This window comes from Corapipo altera, unplaced genomic scaffold (genome assembly GCF_003945725.1).
Source record: "Corapipo altera isolate COAL_440 unplaced genomic scaffold, ASM394572v1 64, whole genome shotgun sequence".
Taxonomy (NCBI): Eukaryota; Metazoa; Chordata; class Aves; order Passeriformes; family Pipridae; genus Corapipo; species Corapipo altera.
In genome coordinates this window covers 12,996,416-13,014,745 of record NW_020884893.1, presented here as the reverse complement: position 1 = coordinate 13,014,745, position 18,330 = coordinate 12,996,416, and the positions used below count along the sequence as shown (strand labels likewise).

General features: G+C 42.5%; 1 protein-coding gene across 2 annotated transcripts in view; it reads right to left on the bottom strand.

The window, feature by feature from the left end:
• Window positions 1-241: 241 nt before the first annotated feature.
• The window catches only part of ARHGAP40 (Rho GTPase activating protein 40), a 36,888-nt gene continuing 18,799 nt past the window's right edge, over window positions 242-18,330 (bottom strand). For both annotated transcript variants that reach the window (XM_027646342.1, XM_027646340.1), the window contains exons 2-15: window positions 14,781-14,983; window positions 11,173-11,393; window positions 10,537-10,612; window positions 9,886-10,064; window positions 9,113-9,278; window positions 8,675-8,766; window positions 8,481-8,558; window positions 8,047-8,206; window positions 7,281-7,363; window positions 6,370-6,576; window positions 5,961-6,101; window positions 4,152-4,312; window positions 3,009-3,064; window positions 242-2,664 (exon numbers count right to left, since the gene is read on the bottom strand). In XM_027646342.1, the coding sequence (XP_027502143.1) occupies window positions 2,558-2,664; window positions 3,009-3,064; window positions 4,152-4,312; window positions 5,961-6,101; window positions 6,370-6,576; window positions 7,281-7,363; window positions 8,047-8,206; window positions 8,481-8,558; window positions 8,675-8,766; window positions 9,113-9,278; window positions 9,886-10,064; window positions 10,537-10,612; window positions 11,173-11,393; window positions 14,781-14,961 (1,908 nt within the window). In that variant the 5' untranslated portion in view covers window positions 14,962-14,983 and the 3' untranslated portion in view covers window positions 242-2,557. The remainder of the gene's footprint in view (window positions 2,665-3,008; window positions 3,065-4,151; window positions 4,313-5,960; window positions 6,102-6,369; window positions 6,577-7,280; window positions 7,364-8,046; window positions 8,207-8,480; window positions 8,559-8,674; window positions 8,767-9,112; window positions 9,279-9,885; window positions 10,065-10,536; window positions 10,613-11,172; window positions 11,394-14,780; window positions 14,984-18,330) is intronic.

The following is an 18,330-nucleotide window of genomic DNA, read 5'->3' as shown; positions in this document are numbered from 1 at the left end:
AAACTAACTTATTCTCAGCCACTAATGAAAATGGAGCCAAGAGATTTCACTGTCTTTTTATTGTTTCACTGAATAAAATGGAATTTAAATACAGAATTAAAAATTTGTAAAAAACGTTATTAAAAGCCAGCATTCAAAAGTGGGTTGCACATCAGTGATCAAAAAAATTGCATTTACTTTTTGATACAAAGACAGGTCAGAAAAATTAAAAAAAGCACATCCGTCATCTGAAAAGAGCTGATTTTTTTTTTTTACATTTCCTTTCATGTTTGAGACCTGATATTTGTCTCTTAAGAATCTCCCACGAACCTTGGTTTTCACAGCACTGATTCACATTGTTTGGTTTTCAAAAAATCCCAATCATTTGTAGTTTACAGTAGCAGTGATGTAGTGACCCCTCAATACATACTGACAGTATGTTTAATAAACCAGCATATGAGGGGTGGAAAAAAAATGCAGCATTATGTGATTTGCAGGGGTGCAATTTAGCCTGCAAAAGATCTTTGAGCTCACACCCATGCCTTTATGAGTTGGGTATTTCTCGGGTTATCACATTTCTGGCATTCGCTCTTTGCCAACTCCATCACTGCAACAAAGAATTCTACAAGTGATGAGTGAATAGGTACCATTGATTTTTAATGCCCCATTTTAAAGCAGCTTGATCTTTCAAGGCACAAATTTCTCATCCTCAAGGAAAACAATCAGGCTCTTTTAGGCACAATTTAAACCCTATAAAAGAGGCACCTCCCTCAAGAATTCTTGACATCGGGGATATCGGTCAGGGTTGGGAGGTGGTTTTTTTGCAAGTTTATATTATCGTTTCTTAAGAAAACAGCTGTGAAGATGGTCCAACCAGTCAATGCATCTGCATCATCTCAACCAAAAAATACTAGACAGACTCTCTAATATATGCATAATTTTAAGATATCACCGCCACTCACATACTGTTCATAACAGGCTGGAAAGAATATGGACTGTGGGTCACCTGTTCTTCTATGATCTTAACCACCACAAGAATTTAACCACACAGACACAGAGTGAAGTGCCCTTACAACAGAAACTAGGAGTTTGAGATAAAGAGTAAGGAAAGCTACACATCAGCCTCGGGGAAAAAAAGGAGAGGGGGGAAAATTCAGATTGCAATGGAAACCAATTCATTTAACAAAAGAAATAATACTGGAGATTGTCACTAGTGCACCTAGAATTTGGCAAATGAAATACTTTGAGCATACACTTGCAGGGCAGCCCTGCCTCTGCCACAGGAATAAATATCCAACAGTGTTTAATAACGGTACATAAAAAGAGACATCTGGATTTCTGGATATGATGCATGTTCCATCCTCTGTAACTGCACAGTGGGTTCCCTCACATAAGGTATTTCAGTAACATCACAAAGGAATACAATTCTTCTGTGCTCCTCCTCCACGAGTAGAGTCCTCTTTAGCTGGGGTTGGATGATGATGATGCAGCAGCGATGTGAGGTGCAAGTGTTTTGCTCTACCCTCATTCTCCACCCACAGCGACCACATTGTGCTGTGAGGGATGGAAACGTGCAGCTGGAGCAATGAAGGCTCAGTTCAGTACCCACTGTGTGACCAGGCACAGGCACAGACCTCTCAGTTCAGCCACTTCACATCTCAGGGGAGGCTTGGTTTGTTTTGGACAGACATGTTCACACAGAATCCTCCACAAAGATGTTCAGTTTATGTGGCCAGGTCAGATTACTAACCTCAAATTAACTTCAGAATATTTCCTGTTTTCTGTTGACATACAGATTGTCCAGCAAAATAAACGCATGTTTTACCCTCATCAATGGCAGCCTATAGATTTGGTTTTGCATTACCAGCAGAGCTGTATGGGACACACATCTCTCGTCACACTGCACATCTGAAAGGCTGCTGTCCATTTTTTGCAAGGAAATTTATGTTCTTGTGTTGCGTATGTATTTATCTGCAGTCATTAAATACAGGATGTTGGTATCACATTCCACCTGGCCTTTTTGCAAACACCCTTCTTCATTCTTCAAAGAACATAACAGTGTCTCTTAGTGAAACCTATGGTCTCAACTTCTGGTGATGTGCACCAGGCAATCATGGACCTTACCAAGGGGATATCCTTAATACCAATGCAGCAATTTGACTGTCTCTCCTCCAAATGGTGGATGCGACCAAAAAACAACAACAACAAAAAAAGAGCAAATCCAGAATAGACAGATGTTTTCTAAAATCTTCAAGTTGACCTTTCTTCTTTTACATTTCATATTTGCTGCACAATCACTGTTGCTTTGCTTTCAGGGCTTGTTTTGGGGGGATATTTTGTTTAAGAACAGTCATTCCCCCTGCAAAGTCTTCTACATAGGAATTGCTGCTTGTTTCCAACAGCTGTGTTAGCAGGTAGGCTCAGGTACCACACCACCAGCTGCCATGGAAGCAGTAAATAAAGTTGTTTTTCCTCCAAAGTCACAAGCATTGTCCAGTCTGTGACTACACCAGAAATGTCTCTATTTCCACAACTTCCAAAAACTTCAACCAAATGCTTTGTTTTTCTCATCTTTTCCTTAGAACATCCGAGGATAAGATGGGTTTTGCTTAATTATCCACTCAGCATGGGGGTTGATGTGGTACAAGTCCAAGAGGTAAGTGTCTGGGTCCAGGCAATGTTCACCTATTAAAACAAAACATTCAGAAAAAAACCCCACTTTTTTAATGTCCTTAGTTCTGTAGTTGTTAGGGTTTAGGTTTTGTTTGGCTTTCCCCCCACCTAAAAATCAGTACTTGTTAACATTAATTTCAATATTACACCATTCAGAAATGTTTTCACAAATCTGGGGTAATGCTTCAAAATGAAAGAGGGTAGATGTACATTAGATATTAAGAAGAAATTCTTCACTCTGAGGGTGGTGAAGCACCAGCACAGCTTGCCCAGAGAAGTTTAACTCCTTTCTAAAACAAGTTAAGCACAAAAATTGGGTAGCAGAGTCCTTATTTTCAGTTGCCTTTTGTACTTACCAATATTACCTCCCACTTCATACAGAAATAAGTTTGTGCACTCTGTTGAGTTGTTACTGCAGAAAGAAAAACACACTGAAGTTAAATCTTTGCAAAGACAGGTTAGGTTGCTCAGTACTGGTTATTGCAAAATAATTGTTTGTGGTTCTGAGGCCAGCAATGGTCAAGGAAGCTACAGGCCATGGTACAGAGACCTTGCTGATCCTCCTGAACAGGTGTTAGGAAGGACACCCAAAACTGGAAAAAAACCCCACCAAGGCAGCTATTCCTCACTGGCAGCAAGCAGCACACTATGCAAACACTAACTTTCAGTTGGAAAACAACAGGCATAAATACCAAAGTTCACTGTCAGCATTCCTCAAAAACTGATGGACTACTCCAGAGAAGCTCACTTGCAGGAAGACTTTGGCAGCTGTTAGTGAGATACCAGCTGACTCGTAATCAGCCAACTTCCCCTCCATCCTCCTTGTCCAGACACCTTGTGTGACACAGTCAGGAGATGCACTGCTGCATTACCTACTAAATACAGTCTGCAGGAATGGTGACAGAGTGGGGCAGGAACTCTTCTGTTCATTTTTTGGGTTACTTCAGCAATTTACCACTGGAGCATAGGAGGGAATTGCAGAGTTCATTTTAGGAAATCCCTACAATAACATATTCATGTTGAGATTACCACTTCAGGCAGGTAATTTGCACAGGTGATGTTTTTCCAGGTGAGGTAGAGAGGATTTGCTTTGCAGGGTCAATGTTATTCCAATTTTCCTTCCTTTCTCCACCTACTTTTCCAGCAAGGTTGCTGGAGTTCACTTGCTGTCCAGCAGCCCAGAGGGGATGGGACCACTGACCTCTTGACAGCCTAAGCACAGAATGGAATCACTCAGCTGAACTGACACTTGACTTCCCCATCCAACACACTATTTCCACTGCTGAGAATAGAGAAGCAGAGAACAGTCTCCTCATGATTCACTGTGTTGCCACATCACCTCAGCCAACAAGATCAAAACTAGGAACCACTTAGTTGGGGGTTTTTTCTTTGTTTGTTTTTTGTGGGGTTTGTTTGTTTGTTTGTGGGGGTTTTTTGTTTGGTTGTTTTTTTGTTGTTGTTGTTGTTTTTTTTTTTAAAGCAGAGAAAAAGCAATTTACCACTTGAGGAGGTTGACAGTGTTAACAATATTCCAGCCATTCTGGCACAGGTTCTTTTGAAACTGCCTGAGGACATCTGCAACCCTGGTTGCATTGTTCAAATGCACCTCCAGTGAGTCCTTCAGGAAGAGTGATGCGTGGACTTTCACAATCTTTGAAGGCTGAAAAAAAAAAAAAAAGTGCTTAAAGAGTTTATTATCAGTCAAAACCCCAAGTTTCAAAATAGATTGGAGAGTGTGAAGAATTACATCTATCCAGCCAGCTGCTCATAGACTTTAGGCTTGTTTCTTATTCCACACATTCTACAGGTTAAAAACTTAAAGCAGCATCAAGGTGAGCATTATAAATAAATCACTAGCGTTTCGGTGTTGTGTCCGGGAAAGGAGACCTGTGCTCTCCATCAGCGAGCGGTGGTGCTCTCTGCTGTTCAAACCCAGCACTACCACCAGAAAGCGACACAAGCTTGGATGAAAACAGGATTTGTAGCAAGAAATTTTAACAAACTGGTTTGCACGAGTCTGAATGACTTCTCTGAAATTCATTTAAATTACTGTAAAAGGAGTTTAGACAGCTGGATTGCAGACTACTGAATTTCAGAAAGGTAGTTTCCAAAGAAAGGAAGCACTGAGCCATCACAGAGCTGAGTCGAAGTGGTTTTTTTTTTCCAATACTGTTTTAATCAGCTACTCCATGAAGTAACTTCTCAGAACTTTTGCCAAGAACACTGAATTATTCTCACAGGATTTAACCTGCTGTAAGTTAATTTTGCAATCCCAAAACCTCTGCAAAAACAGTGCACAAGACTGAGTCCATTAGAATGGTGTCAACGACTTCCTAAGCATGGGGTCGTCTGTTTGATTACCTAAACAGTAGCTGCCCTCTCCAAAATGACAGCACCTTCAACAGTGACATGTCATCTTAACAGCCGTATTTTAAGCAGACATCATCTCAGTATCCCAGCCATAGAAAGGTGGGGAATGTACTGGCTTGTGAGAACATGGACTCTTCTTCAGGAATGCAGATTTAAACTTTCAATTATTATTTCTACCTGAAGACTCCAACTAAGCTTATGTCCTTAGAGTATCCTGGTTGCACCAACACTATGTGATATTTCAAATCCAGCCCTGCATGATATAACCCAGCCCCTACAGACCTGCACATATTCAACTAAGATGGTTACCAAAAAAACCCAGGCAGAATGGCTCCAAGGATCTTTTCCCAACTTTGATACTGAAACAGATCAGGTAGAAACATCTTTTTAAACAACCTCAGTCTGCACTGATACTAGAGTGCGCAGAGCCACGTCATTCATCAGGGAACTTTTCTCCCTTTAAGTAGCAAGAACCTCCTCCTCAAACCCTTCCATACAGATCAACAGCATTATGGAGCAAAAAGAAAATTAGATACAATACTGCTGTAATAACCTAAATTTTTGTTTTAAGTTCCTGAAAATAAGTCTGCCTTTATCACAGCAGATGTATCTGTGCCAGCACCTAGGGCACCCAGAGCCACGTGAATTCTGCTTTTCACATGAGGCAAAGACCAGCATTTCTGCTCCTGGTCTCTTCCTTCTTCATCTGCTTTTCACCAAGTGTTTTGTAGCCTGAAACGTATTTAGTGTTCTTGTTGTTGGAATCAGTTTTTGCCACAATCTAGCTGAGAGAGTCTGGGAAACTGTTCCTCACTATTCTGCAACTTTTTTTTCTCTCTTGCTCTTCAAAGAACATCCCTCTTTACAGCATTCTGAGTTCTCATGGAAGCATTTGACACTGCCACGAAATGGCTTGTTTTTTCCAAGCCCCAACTCACCTCTGCCTGGTTCTTTTCCACCTTATCTTTATCAGCATGAATCTTGCGCAACAAATTTTTAATTCGCTTGTCACAGAACTGGTACCTTTTGCTGTTGCTCTCATTCAGCTTTCTCACTTGAGCTACCAGAAAAGAGGAGACCTGGGGAAGGGAGAAGGGAGAAAACAGGAATTAAATCAAGCAGAGATGAGGATGTCATTTAAGAACCCAGTCATCACTTTATGAAGCTCCTGAAATAGACAAAATATCTGTGTACCTCGAAGACAGTGTAGTCTTGGAACTCAGTCAGAGGATTTGCCTACAAATGTTTAACTCCTCTGAAATTTCCAAGACTATTTCCTCCCCTCTTATAACTCTAACCAGATCAAGACACTGCTGCACCATACTGCCAAACACGCGTGCAACTTACTGTCCAGAGCAGATCCTGGTAATGTATCATCATCCGTACCACGTCAGCCGCTCCCTCTGCCAGCTGCTTCTCCTTCCCTTCAGGGATCTTGTTTGGCAGCCCCTTGTGCATAAAGAGGTTTGGGGCCATGACTGTGGAAACATTCCAGAGGTTCATTTTGTTGTTGTTCTCCCTGGCAACCACTTTGCTGAGAAACTCAAGTAGAGCCTGAAGAGAGGGAAAGAGCCTTAAGACTGTGGCAATTGCTGGAGAGATCACTTAATTAGCTTTTTCTTCTTGTTATCCATGAGCAAATTCTCTTTCCCCAGTCATGAAGTTCAGTGACCAGTTTCTAATACTAAAATGGCAACAAGCAACTATACTAAGCATACTAGTTTGTCCAGCACTTAGAGATCAGGAGAGACAGTCAGTGTGGGAAGCAGATGGGCTCTTACTCTGTGGCAGGTAGCAATTTACAAAGTTGAGTCGTAAAATTTGCAGAATCTAAAGATAAACCCCTCCTTCTCTTAGTATCCCTTCAAAGCCATTCCCAGATGCAGAAAAATAAACCCTTTTGGATTATTTCTTTCACCTCACACTTCACCAGAGCCATGACAGATCATCTTTGGTTCGATTATGTATTCCAGAACCCTAAAGTTTTCAGGGTGCTAAGTCAGCCTTGCCTTTAGCACCTGGAAGCTGAACTATGCAAGAGAAAAAAAAAAGCAGTAGCAACCACCATAGCTCTTAAAAAGCACAGAAAGCCAGAGGTGGTGCTTATTTAAAAGTCATGCAGATGTGGCACTTGGAGGTATGGTTTAGTGATGGCCTTGGCACTGCTGGGTTAATGGTTGGACTCAATATTTTAAGGGTTTTTGCCAACCTAAATGATTCTATGTTTTTCCAGTTAAAACCAGAACAAGCACTTTTACCTTTAGAGTGTTTCTGTTGGGCTCTGGCAGAATCAGGATCAGGAGGTTCAGCGCTTGCAACCTTTGCTTCAGGTCTGGAATATCTAGATAGGGAGAGCAACAACAGGACAGAGGATTCAGGCTTCTGACATTGTTCTTCTTGAGCAGGGAATCCCCCAAAGAATAAGGCAATTACTTATTGCAGCGTCTGTTGCCTAGGATTTGAGAACTTGCTTTATAGAAGTAAATCAAGCTCATACTGTCCTTATGAAGGGAATTACCCATGTTTTAGAAGACTGGCTCATTTCCTTCAGAGTACACAGTCTACCAGCAACTCTGATTCCCTCAAAGGGCACCAAATGACCCCATTATTCCCCATTTCTTGAACAAAGAAGTTGTGCACTGAAAAAGTTAGCTTAACTCACTGAGACACAAACCTCAAACCGAGGTGCTTGCAGAACATTGTGTTACCTGCAGTCAAGCCAAGATTGTACACCCTGGCCAGTGGCCACAGCTGAGTTTTCATGTCCTAATTTTTTCAGCGACCTAATACAGCATGGCAGCAATGCTGTAGCCTCAAATGACACAATATAATGTAGACTTCAGGATAGTGTACAAAGACATGTTCAAGCAAGCACCAGCAACTATGACTCTCAGTCATGCACTGTATTCCCATTGGATCTGCAGGCTCCCAACACACCTGACAAGAGAGTTCAAGGCCATAAGAGCTTTGCAAGAAGAGCACAAACCAAAAAACTGCTGCCAAGCAGGCAGAGCAGGGACTCACTTTGCACAGCAGCAAAAGCAGGGAGGTACTCTGCTGTTAGCAGCGGGGCTGGCAGCTCCCGTATGAACCTCTTCAGCAGCCCAGACACATCATTCTGGTGCACTTCATCCCAGCGGAAAAGGCCAGTGTAGAACTCCCTTTCTAGCTTCTGTTCCAGACTCTATTAAAAAGATGGCATTTCTTACAAGCAGGTATAAGGGAAAATTCCGTAGCTGAGCACTAGAAGGGCAATCTGTCAAGACAAAACAGTGCATAGGCCCTCACAGTACGCACTCCCAGATTTCCCAGGGTATTTCTAGTTGTAATTGGAAGGGAGATGAGACAGGTTATTAATAAATATTAATATTTATTATTTTGGGTTATTTAGATACTTGCTTCAGCAAATGCTCCCTGATCACCTCTGACATTTTTAAACACTGCTAAAGAGCTCATACCTTGATCCTGGTCTGAGACCCAGAAACTCTCAGAATGCCCTCTGTTTCAAGTCCTCTCTTCTCCAAGCAGGACAACAGCTATTAAAGGGGGAAATGAGAAAGCTATTAGGCACAGATGATGAGGAGTCAGCCCTTCCTTTTCACAGGATGACTCTGAGGATCAGAGGTGTGATTGAAAGCAGAAGAGAACTTACTGCCTGGAGTAGCAGAGGAACCTTGGTGTTGGGGAGCAGCTTTTGGTCATTTTCCAACAGGGTGTTGAGTGGAACTCCGAAAAGCCTTTTCTCTACAACAGAAACAACAGTTCGTAAGTCTGTATCACCTCTAATACAGGTCTAAGGGGTATATCCCCCACTGCAGACTAAGATGGCACTTTTGCAAGCATAGATACTGGAAAAAGAGAGGAATAGTTAAACAAGACAAATGCATTTAATAGCCAGATATAAATGTGGTACTAGGTCTTGATGTCATGATCCAGTGACTTCCAGGACCAAGGAAAATACACCTGTCACAAGGTTGCTTATCAAAGACTCTCTCTGTCCTAACATTTGGGACACAAATCTATGAGAAGACGAGTGTAAAAAAAAAAGGCACCAAAAAAGAAAAAACCATAACAAAACACCCCAACTAACCTGTTGTTTTCAGTTTTGCTGCTTTGTTTCTCTTCAGCTCAAAGCCCAGGATATCACAGAGAGCTGTCAGTTCAATGAGGGCCAGTGTGGGGATCTTCTTCATGTCCTGAGCAGACAGATCTCCAATCCTGGTCACTCCTAGTCTGCCCTTGAGGATCTTAAATTTCTAAAGGAAACCACACACACCCAAAAGCTTCAGTTCAAGTTGTTACTTTTTCCACTAGTAAACAACTTTTGCTGTATTCTTTCGACTCTTCATCATAACCAGCCACCCATTCATTCTGCTGTGTTCAAGACCAGACACATGCCCAAAACTGCTCCTACTCAACCAGCAGTTGAATAAATATTTTCCCTTTTCAGTATTGCTCTTTGATCATATTGGACATTCCAATTTATCTAAGTTAAAGCCTGATACCCACCCTGATCTACTTGGATTTTGGAAGCAGTCCAGTTCATCTGCAAAGAAAACTGTTAGGATTATGAATAAGTAAGTCCAGTTACTCTCCCCTTGTCAGAGGAAACAATACAGATCTGTGTCAAAATAGATAGTTTCAGATATAAGTCTTACTTCTTTTGACCCTCCACTACACAGTGTCTGTCCTTGCCCAACACTGCAAGGATAAAAGCACTATGTACCCAAAAATACCTAATACAGACCCATTGCAACACTATCCACAGAGGATGTTTCCAAGAGCTGATCATACAACCGAACCGAGTGTCTTGACAAGAACAGATTAATAAATTCTAACAGGAGAGATTCCTTCACTGCTTACAGTTAGAGCATTTCCATCCTTTAACTTCCTAGATTCAGACAGGAAGAATCCCTTGAGGAGGACAGCTGCTTGCTCTGAGTAGGCAACATCCATGTTGAACGTCTCCTCTTTTCCAGGGTTTTGAACTGTGCGGGAGTAATCCTGGGTTTCTGATACAGAGGAGAAATTGTCTCGAATTTCTGAAAGCCAGGGGGGGTGAAGCTTAGAAAACAAGAGTACTAAAAAAGATTTGGTATCATTGTTTTTACAAAATCCTACATTAACATACAAACACAGAGTTCTAATAGCACAGCCCTGACACTGATCAATAGATGAGAATAGTTTGAAGTCATAACATTACAGCTACAATCATCAGACCACTGGTAAGACAAGTATGGCCTTAAATTACAGGACACACCTATGGCTAATTTCTCCTTGCACAATTGCATATAGTATTTATAGGATTTCACCACATGATCTTTACTAGACTGATTCTATTTTCATTTTTCAGTTGCTTTCTTGCAGAGTTACCATTATCAGTTTGAGCAGCAATTCCTGACAACAACTATATATGTGTATCTATCTGTCTATCTATCTTTCCTTCCAGTTTCAGCCCTACTTCAGATCCTACTCCTCATTCAGTCCAGCTCTACATTTAAAAACTCTCCTTACTTCTTTGTGCATTTGCAGTCTGCAGATTCTGCCACAACAGATCTGGGTCGGACTCCTCTTTCTCTGCTGCTGTCTCCTGAAAAATAAGAAAAATGTTGTTTTGACTAGAATGAAAAGAGGAGCAGAACTGCAGAAAAACAGCTGAAAAGCCAATTGCTACGTATTCTCTAGCAAAAAACCCAAAAAAACAGGCATCAAACAAAAAAACCCAAAACCCTCCAAAAAAGGCAGCTCTACTCTTCCTCCAGGATTTTTCAGCTGCACAAGGTCAGCTTATCAGAACTGAACTTAAGAAGTTCTTTTGTTTGGGTTAATAATGATGATTTAACATGTCACTAGAATAAAGAAGACACAAGAGGGCTCCAAATGATGCCAGTGCTCCATGAGGCTGTCATGCTGTAGACACCATATAGAGGCAGGATACAGAATTGTTCCAGCAGCCTCTAGGAAGTTTATGGATCTTCAGGTTTTATCAGCACTGCAACCAAGATGTAGAATTTCTCCAATCTCAGCTCCATTTCAGCTAAGGGGATGAAATCATCTCTTTGGACATGACAGCAGCCCTAGACTCAGAAAGGCAAGTCAGCCACCAGAAGGCAACAAGGTCTTTCAAGAGATCCCACTAAATCAACAAACCTCTGAGCTGGCCACTCCGAAAATGTCCCGGACATCACGCACAGAGTGCTTGTTCTTTCTCCGGCGGGAGCGGGAGTAGGTGTCCAGCCGGCGCTGCACAGCGGCCGCTTGGGTCTGGGTCAGGGTGGAGAGCAGCACGAGGTTGTCACTGTCCGAGCCACGGTCTCCGAGGAGCTCGGACAGACCCGCGTCCTGGAGCCACTCAGCTTCAGCTTCTCCCTCTGCCAGGCAAGGGATGAGAAGGCAAAGTGAACAGATAAAAGAAATTTGGGTGCTTGCAATGCTTCAGAGGCAGAAAACCTGAAGTTTGAGCCATCCCCTTTCTGAGGTGGCAATGGGACATCAGAACATTTCTCTTCATCACACCACAACAGAGCTGGACTTGAAGTCAAGTAATTCCCTTAATGAATCTACTGGCAAACTATCTGGTTTTTCTACATGGTCTTGAGTTTTGGTCTTTTCCCGTGTCTGGTTCTACAGTATCTAACAGTTAAGAGCATCCCCCCAGTAGTGCTCATTTGGGTACAGCCACTTGTGGTCCCACTCACAACTCCTCACTGTACATTTGTCCTACATCCATGGTTTCACAGCAGAACAACACACAAAAAGCCTCTGGTTTATTTTGCCTTTGGGAACCAGAGGAAGTGAAATGTATTGCTTGCAAATTTTGAAAATAGCCATTCCAGTCATAACAGGAAACAAATCTAGTACACAATACTAAACAGCAGCCCCTAAATCGAACATCCATGTGAGCCTACTGCCCCTTTCTGATGCCAAAGCACCAGATTGTAATTCCTCTGTTTAATATTTTAGCCCAGTTATGTTTGCCAGTAACACAAAAGGAAACCAGCAAAATAGGTTATTTATGGGGAAAATGTTAAAAATGTGAGAGAAACAGGTCAGAACAGAGAGATCCACAGAAGCTGAGCTGCAGGCTTAAACCTGGAGAGCTGATAAGACTTGCCTTGTGAGTAAGCAGCACTTCAGTGGAGAACAATTAGGAATGATTTTGCAAAAACTAAAGAATACCACTTCTAAAGACTTACTTGAAACATAAGCTGGCCACAAAGAGCATTTGTAATATAGCATTCAGTTTCCAAGTATTTAAAGGACAGCTATGGCATCCTACAATTTCAGACTAAACATTAAGCACAGCTTCCTAACTAGTTTTTGAAGGTGGAGAAAGATCACACTGCAGACAGTTCTCAGCCATGGTTACATGCTGGAAGGAAGTGAACAGGTATTTTAGTGGCAGAGAGCCTGCCATGCTGTCAGGCCTTGGGGAGACCTCGGCAAACAGCAACAAGCAAGGAAAGGACAATGCTGTTTGTATTCCAGGAAAAAGCTACTTTCTGCTCCCATCAACCATTAGCAAGGCCACGAGACCATCAGCACCTTTCAGCTGACCCAGTTCTGCACAGTTACACTCTGACCTCCCAGGTCAGGAGCAGCTTCCCACAACACCTCCCCTCACACAGGGCTTGCACAGGAGCCCAGTTCTCTAACGAGGTCAGCTTTTTTGCAATGCCTTATCTCCACACAGCCTCCTCACTGTCCCTTGTGCAGTGACTGTGATCAGCCATCTCTCCATGCTATCTCCAGATGGAGCTGTTTGCCACTGTCCAAGTACAACTTCCTGGAATTTATGCAAAGAGCAATGGTGCCTCTGGCTCTGAGGAGCCTCAAAGCTTCCATGCTCCAACCAGAAGCTGCAGAGGTGTGAAAGCCAACAGGCACCAGTCAAATCCTGCCTCCACACCATCCAAAGTTTCCCCTCATCACCAATGCTCCCAGTACAACCCTTATATGCCTAAGCTCCTTTGGAGAAGGTACCAGGAGTCCAAGTGTGCTGCACCACCTTCCCCAGCCCACCAGGAAGGCTTTGCTACTCAGAGCATTATTCCAAGTCTGTCTGGTTTCAATGGCCAATTAAGCAGTCAGCTCCTGCCTGACAGATTAACACACACACGGCATTAAAAGACATTTCCTGCATACACATGGTAATTAAATTGCCTCCAGCATATCAGCCTTTTGGATATCCCAGCCAGTCTTTCATCTCACGGTATGGTCTCTTTTCCAGAATCTCCTTCCTGATGCACTCGTTTTCTTGGTTACTTTGCATCTCTTCCAGTTCTAAAAAGCAAACTTACATCCTTTATGTAGGGACACAATCAGCAGACCTTAATGTTTATCATGTCTTGCCTGCTACAGCAAACACAGATGGTGATCTTCACATCCTTCTCTCCAGAGCCCCTTTATGAACCCAGGAGAGCTATTGACCCTATTTTTCAAAATGGACCCAAGAAAGGTGTGATCCCAAACTGTGGGATCACTGGGTATTTGTCACCACTTATCATCCCTCTGAACACGCCAGGATGTTGTACCTCCCATGTCAAAAGGAAATGCTCATCAGGAAAAGGTTCCTGCTCACCAGTGATAGGACAAGGAGTAAACTGAGGTTCAAACTGAAGGAGGGGAAATTTAGATTAGATATTCAGATGAAATTCTTCCCTGTGAGGGTAACCTGGCAAAGGTTACCCAGAGAAGCTGTGGCTGCCCCATCTCTGGAAGTGTCCAAGGCCAGGTTGGATGTGGGAGGTGTCCCTGCCCATGGTAGGGGGTGGAATAACTTGAGTTTTAGCGCGGCAGTGAGTGTCACAGGGAGGGTGCCGGAAGGCATTCTGGGAAATGTAGTTCCTGGTACTCTGTCGCACATGCCCCGTAGAATACTTATATGTAGTTTTAAACATCGTTTGTTACTTTTTGAACCTCATATATAAGATGTTGATGTGCTAAATAAAGTTGATTCAGATGCCTGCCACCCCAGGCATCAAGGTCCGTGCCCACAGTGCCATCACTTTAGTATCTCTTTCAATGCAAAAAATTCTATGATTCTAGGAGAGGCAACTGTATTCCAAAAATTTTGGAATACGACTGGTTTCAGTTATTCCAAAACACTGCATATAGTTATTTCAGGTTCCACTTATTCCAAAACACTGGATAGCATCAGTGCTACAGAAAGCCCGTTAAAAACACCCCATGCACATGAAACAGTTTTCCAAAGAAAGAAAGAGGAAAAAAAAAAAAAAAGAGATATGCTGGAAAAACCTTGTGTGGAAGGACTCAAGGCTTTCTGGATGTTTACTGTGTTTTCTTGAACAGTGAATTAGAGAGGGAACAGTCTGCCTTCCGTAGAAGCAGCTCCCATAAAAGCCACTATGATGAATCTCAGAACCACGTACACAAACAAGCCTTCCAAAACACAGTCAGCTTTCACAGGGTGTTTAACATGCAGCCACCTGCAGTGGGAGTGAGATCCCCCCCACTTAGTGGGGCTGTTTGAAAAAAAATCTGGAGCCTTGAACATGGTTCTGTGACTGACCTTTAGAGTCAGCTTTGCTTCAGAAGCCAAAACCAGGCTGGGCCAGCACTTCCCTTCTGCAGGGCATTATCCACCACCCAATTAAAAGAATATGTCTATCTCTGATTGACTGATAATATTCTAACCATACTCCCACATGCTTATAAATTGTTCAGGTGCGTAAGCAAATTTCCTGTTTCAGATGTTCACATTCCTCTCCTCACTCCCAACATTTTTGGCAACCTACCCTCTTGTGTTTTGACATCTGCAAGGCTGCATTCCTCTTGCTCGGCTTCAGTGCTCTGTTTAATGTTCTCTACTTCTAGCCAAAAACTGTCCATTGACAAGTTGTCCAAAGCCTCTACCCTGGAATTCGTGCCCTCTGACACCAGGGATGCCAAAGGACTCTTCGGAGGAAGCTGGCTCATTTTGCAAGGACAATTTCTGGTGCTGAGAGAGGAAGAGATAAGGAGAGAGAGATTAAGCTACACATATTCACACATGGCATTCACAGTACAGTCTTCACTGATTAACGGCTGCAGTAAAGCCAAACAGAGGTAAGCGCTGAACTTGCTGTGGTTAGTGTTTAGCAACACACACAAGGTTGGGACTAAATCCCCTAGAGAAGTGGGAAAACTGCTGTTCAAACCTGTGAGAGGACCAAGTATTAACACAGTTTTTCCAATGCTGCCCCTCCAGTGACCTCCAACACACCACCTACCACCACACTCTTGCTTCCAAGACTCCCCTGCAAGCTTGCACAGATACCCTCTACATTCACAGTCAACCAGGATGTTCTCCAAGCTTGGTGCATATGTGCTCCAAGAACCTGGAGCCTGGAAGCTCCCAGCCACAGCAGCCCAAATCCAGCAGGTCTGTGCTCCGTATGCAAAAACCGGCACAGTTCCGTCTCTTGCACTTCAGCTCATGCAACAAAAAACTCAGATGGCTGAGGTCCCCTTTTCCTGCTCAGACCAGATTTTTCAGCTGTGAAACAGCACAAGTGTCCTGGGGAAGCATATGGAATTTTCTTACCACCCTGTTGATTCATTCACGGGCAGCCAAAGTCCCAGACCGGCCTTGTTCAGCTTCCAACCTCTGTGCAGAAAGCTGTGATGTTCCCATCACTTCATGAAATAGTGCCTCTCCTAAAATGAATTATAATTTTCTTTAAAGGGTTACAAGCCATTTAAACCCTGTTACACATCTTTTTCAAAGACTTAAAAAAATAGGGATAAGTGGAACATACTTATGAGAACACCTCAATAGTTCCAATTATGAATACAAAATTAAAGAGGCGGCACACTACACTAACTGTGGGTGGTTTGAGAAACACCTGGGAACAGCCACCACCACCAAACATAGGCCAGAATTCCTTTCTAGTTTCATGAAAAAATAAAAAGGCAGATTGAGTCTTATTCCTTGAAAACCATGACAACAAAACACACATGAAAAGCAGTTTAGACTCCTAACTCCTGGACTCTGAAAGTTATAGATGGCAAAATATCTGGAAAGTTTTAGCCCCTTTCATTCCAGAAAGCCATTACTAGCAGTTCTGGCACCAACTTGCTTCTGTTAGAAGAAGCATTTCAAGTCATAAAGGGTTAATTTTGAGACACATGTTATAGGACATTCTTAACTTGTATTTATGCATATGCACGCACATCATGCTCACACCTTATTCTAACATGCACATAGGCAGACCTTCTCTTCCAAAGGTCAGAACCAATGCAATAACCACCACTCCAGGAACATCTGGAACCAACCAGAGTGTTGACAACAAGAATAAAAGGGATTTGTTTGTTTGTTTTATAGGAACACAAAAGTAAAAGACTGAATTGAACCATTCTGCTATCCAGCCCTGGCAAGGGCAGAGGTGATCTGCTTGTTTAATACCCATCTGCTCTTTCCTATTCCTGGATATCCAAATAACAGGTCTCTACTTGAGATGCCGATTTATAGCCTGGTAGAACACTTAAAAAGTAAATCTTAGACTGACTATTTATTTACCTTCACAATCCACGTCCATCTCTCTCAGTTCCACTGCAGTAACCACTCCAAATCATTATTTCCCCTTTGGACTTTTTACTTATATCTTTACTCATTAGGAATTAAAAATTTGGATCACACCCCTCATTAACTCTTCATCTTTAGTACTCCTCTCCATTTTCTCACATTTTCTGACAACCTACTCATAAGATTAAATGAAGCCACTTTGCCAGCATCAAAAAAGACTGTTTAATACCTTGCCATGATATCTCACTAGGATTCTATTTTGCAACAGTCAGTAGACATCAACACTAACACAAAAGTAATTGGAAGGAGGCATTTATATTGGAAAGAGGAATTTATATTATCTTGAGGGAGTTGGTTTTGGCCATATTAGTGTCAGAAACACTGGCATAGGAACTTGCACTGAAGAGCAGTCTCTTAACACAGAACACTAAGGACCATGTTACAAGCTCTCCTAATTACACTACTACATGCTTTCAGCAGGCACAAAACTACTCTTCTTGCCCTAAGTTACTGCCCTATACTCCTGTAGAATTTAGTTTATACAGATCAAAGCTGCTCTGAAATGTATCTTTCTTTTGTGTTAAGCTTGGTTTAGAGCTGGCTCATCTAACACCCCTAAAATCTCCATAGATTCACACCAAAACAGAATTTAGGTTTGCAGCTCCAGTAGAACCTTCCCTAGACCTGAGCAGCAGCTTGCACCCAGCAGATGTGCTCTGTGGCAAGCCTGTGTCACACATGGCTGTGACAATCCCTTCCCCATGCCTGCTGGAAAAAACAACACAATTTTAAGCCAACATAAATACAGTCTTCAGCTCTTTCCAAAGAGCGGTTCTTGACTTTAATCTTCTGTATGACTTACATAGATACCAGACCCTGAATGTGAGTTTCAGTCCAGGAGATGTTACTACAAGTGCAGCATTATTTATCTAAGGCATTAGGGCATATTTCTGGTGCACACCTGAGAAGGGTCACAGCATCCTTTCAGCCCAGGTTTCAGGTTACAGCCTTGCCAGCAGCTATTTTTGATCTACCTTCAGTCCACATCAAGACTCTTGCACAGAGTACTGGTGTAAGGATATAGTTTTGCCACACAACAGCAAACTGCTGTCCCCATCCCACTCTGACTGTGTCTCCACACCACCCACAGTTATTTTGCTTCCTTCTACAGCTGGAAATACAGATATCCTACCACTGCTTGCACCAAAACGCTCCCTAACCAGTCACACTATAAAACTACTCTAGAAAGCCATCTCTGAACTACTTTTGTGTCAAGCAACTTAAAAGGCATCCTGACTTTTTTTTCTCAACAGGCCCATGTACTCATGCACTAAACTCAATTTCAGTGAGGTGCAGGATGTTATTGTCACACAATAACTCTGCTGCTCTACAAAGCAGCAGCAGGTTGCAAAGCCCAGCTCTAGAAGTGCTAAACTACAGCTGTTGCTCCTGTCTCAAAGGACAACACCAAAGTCAAGTGTTTACATTTCGAAAATGTTTTATTTTCTGGTCTAAGTATCTTTTTTCCTTGAACTCAATGCACAATGCTTTGCAAATACAGCTACCCAGGTGGAAGGCTAATTTTAGATTCAGTGCACCTGAAAGATTGTTCTTCCTCATTGCATTCCCGAGTCAACTGGAGGGCAACTTGTGGCATACAAACATAGCAACAGTTTAGATTGAAGGCAGAGATTGTTGGCTTAAAATGTTAATCGCTTGGTTGCAACTGGGCAAAGAGGAGGTAAAATAATCAAATTCACACTGTTGCACTGTCAATGTAA